The sequence below is a fragment of the Austrofundulus limnaeus genome, unplaced genomic scaffold, assembly GCF_001266775.1.
Source record: "Austrofundulus limnaeus strain Quisiro unplaced genomic scaffold, Austrofundulus_limnaeus-1.0 Scaffold176, whole genome shotgun sequence".
Taxonomy (NCBI): domain Eukaryota; kingdom Metazoa; phylum Chordata; class Actinopteri; order Cyprinodontiformes; family Rivulidae; genus Austrofundulus; species Austrofundulus limnaeus.
In genome coordinates this window covers 715,174-718,377 of record NW_013952578.1, presented here as the reverse complement: position 1 = coordinate 718,377, position 3,204 = coordinate 715,174, and the positions used below count along the sequence as shown (strand labels likewise).

The 3,204-nt window shown below is 36.4% G+C and overlaps 1 protein-coding gene across 5 annotated transcripts in view; it reads left to right on the top strand.

Annotated features, from left to right (window-relative positions):
* The window catches only part of LOC106524105 (discs large homolog 1-like protein), a gene marked incomplete in the record, with an annotated part of 158,795 nt that overhangs the window by 140,352 nt on the left and 15,239 nt on the right, over window positions 1-3,204 (top strand). For all 5 annotated transcript variants that reach the window (XM_014017766.1, XM_014017765.1, XM_014017769.1 and 2 more), the window contains 1 exon segment: window positions 778-960. In XM_014017766.1, coding sequence (XP_013873220.1) covers window positions 778-960 — 183 coding nt within the window.

The window sequence follows — 3,204 nt, the reverse complement described above, 5'->3', positions numbered from 1 at the left end:
GAACCAGCTGATATTAACTTGCACTGACAAGGGGCAGGCTTGCTTTCAAATTACTGACAGAGTTCAGCTGGTGTCTTGGCTTTTTTACACCTCCCTTTCTTCATGTGTTCAATACATTTTCCCTGTGCCATTCCACATTATTACAAATAACTTCATTTTTGGACATTTCTGGTTTGATTTCTTTGTATGTATGGATCACTTGGGTTGTTACCAACATCTGGTAAAAATTTCATGTCATTAGCACCTCTAGTAATATATTTACTGAGAAAAATGGTGACGTGTTCAATACTTATTTTACCCACTGTAGCTACATGTTTTCTCAGTGTCTTTCCAGACTTTTAGCTCTTAGCTATCTTTTTTCCCTTTTAGTTTTTAGCTAGCGTTTTGCTACTTTTGCTTTTGTCCAACACAGTTAGCTGACCTTTTACTTTTTAAACTAGTGTTTTGCTAGTTTTTAATTTTTAGCTAGAGTTTTGCTTCTTTTAGCTTCTGCTTCTCTTTGCTTCAACAGGTCATTTTCAGCATCTTCAGCAAATTTCAGCAAAGCCAATCAGCACTCAGCATTCACACTTCATTACCACAGAAAATGTATATGTTGTTTTGACGTAGTTGTGTTGCTTCTGTAACTAAATGTTTGGTTTTAAAGACAATATTGCAAATTTGTCTTGTGATTTCTCTCCACATTGCAAACTTCAAGTAAATTCTCTCAGGAATGTTGCTAAATGGACGACCCACTCGTGTTGTAAAGTTTTGTGCTAAATCTGACTCTGTTTTCAGGGCTTTGTTTGACTACGATGGAAGTGGAGCAGATCTGAGCGCTCCCAGTCAGCCCCTACCGTTTCATTTCGGGGATATCCTTCATGTGAGCAGCGCTGGTGAAGAGGAGTGGTGGCCCGCCCGTCACCTCAGCCCCCCGCCCCCAAACTGCCCGGAAGTTGGAGTCATCCCCAGCCGCAGGAGGTTAGAGAAGCCACGTCATTCAACTTAAAGACCTCTCTGAATTACTTAAAGTGCCTGTGACGTGCATATGCATCTTTCTATTTAAGAAACTTAGCATAATACACATGACTTTACAATTTTTGTCACATAACTGATATTTTATTTTAAACTTGGCTCAGTAAAAGTGAAACAGGAAGTGACATCAAAGGGGAACTCTTTAAGAAAAGGATCCCTGGTCTTTGTTTATTGGAACAATATTATATGAACTCTGACTCTTCATATCTTTCATAGTGCCTTAAAATTATCTAAAGAAACATCAGAACTTTCTCTACGGTCTGTGTTGTTAGTTATTGTAGCTACGCTTTGTTCACATGCAGACGTTCCCCTTTGACATCACTTCCTGTTACTTCACATGTGAATATCTCAAGAACTGTTCATCTCAGCAGTGTGAAATTTGTTTTGCAACACACTATGAATGCTTTCTTTTCAAAAATGCATTCAAATTTATTACAAAAATTTGGTGTCACAGACACTTTAAAACATTTTAAAATAAAAAAAGCATCTGGTATTTCCCAAACTTTTCCAAGCCGCGAACCCCAAACAGCATTAGCTTCTGACCAGAAACCCCTCTTTGCAAACCCACAAACAATGCTTCAAAATATACAAAGAAACATCATCTTTCATAATTTTTTTCTGCACTTTTATTCACTATTCAGTAATTAATTTGTTTATTACAAGAATTTTTATTAACTAGCATGTTTTAAATCCTGTATATTTTCAAAGAAAAAGAAAACTTTTCAAGAAACTGTTGGCTACAAAGCAGAGAGCTTATGCTTTCTGCATATAATTTTTTTCCACAGTTTCCTCATAACAACGTAATATGTCAGTTTCCTCATGATAATGACATATTACTGTATATCACTACCATGAGAAAACCATGGAAAAAAAGTATATGTGAAAAACGTCTGCTCTGTAGTTGATGTTAAGAACAGAACAAAAAAATACAAATAAAAAAATCAAACCTCTCTTAAACTTTCCTTAATAACATTTTTATATATTATTATAAATTACATTACAAAATAAGGATTAAAACAGAGTAAATTTGAAGATACTGCTTTAAATTTTTTTGATTTGTTTTATTTTTGCTTATTTTCTCTTATCTTCCTTCCAGCTTCCTGAAGACCCCCTAGCGCCCCCTGGTGGCCTTATGAATATCAAAGTATTGTCAGTACCTTTCAGTAAAAGCAGATTTGATGTCGTGCAAATGAATAAAACACTTTTCTTCACTGTTAAGAGATAATTGAGATAATCTGACAGAGGATGTAGTGTTCTAATACCACTGGACTGAACACTTTAACATTCTCTGGGCTGTTTTCACTGAAAGAAAAAGAAAGCTTTATCTGTTTCAAATATCACAGTGTTGGCAGTTTTTCACTGACTCACCCTTCAATTGTAAAAGCGTAGTCCTGGGGTGTAAAAACAGAAACATTGTTTCCTTTTACCAATGGTTTCCTGGATGTTTTCTCCTGTGAAGCAGGTGACAGACAGATGCTGACAGGTTTCCGGGAGGTGAGGAGACTATTTAGAACACTTCACGTTGTCATGCGTGACAGAGAGAGGGAGGGGGGTGGGGGTGACGTGGAGGAGAAGATGTGAAGTGTGATGGAGTGGAAGGAAAGAAAGTGAGCAAGTGTTCCAGGGCAGTGAGTCGTTGAAGGAGAGAGAGAAGGATTAGAGTCGAGAAGGAACGGGGGAGATGTTTTCACCCTGAGGTTTGATGGAAGGTGTGGTGGTTGGTGCTAATTAAACAAGAGTTTTACAGTGAAAGTCTCAAAGCTGAAACATACTGCAACCAGATTTTAAAAAGATCTAAACATAAATGTTTAGCTAGTGTACTGCAGGGCTTAAACACAAAAAAATGTACAATAGGTTGCACCCAGGCCGCCCTAGAAAAAGAGATCTGTGATCTCAGTGGGATTTGCCTGGTAAAACAATGCTAAATAAAATAAAAATAAAATGTAAAATATTTGAATAAATACTTTTATTAGGGTCAATAGACAGAGAAAACATCGGAAATAATTTTTTGAAGCAACCAAAATAAAGATGGACATTTTTGCTTTTGCAATGTTTAAATAATTAAAGCGGGTAAAATAAGTATTGAACACGTCATCACTTTTCTCTTTAAATATATTACTAGAGGTGCTAATGACATGAAATTTTCACCAGATGTCGGTAACAACCCAAGTGATCCATACATACAAAGAA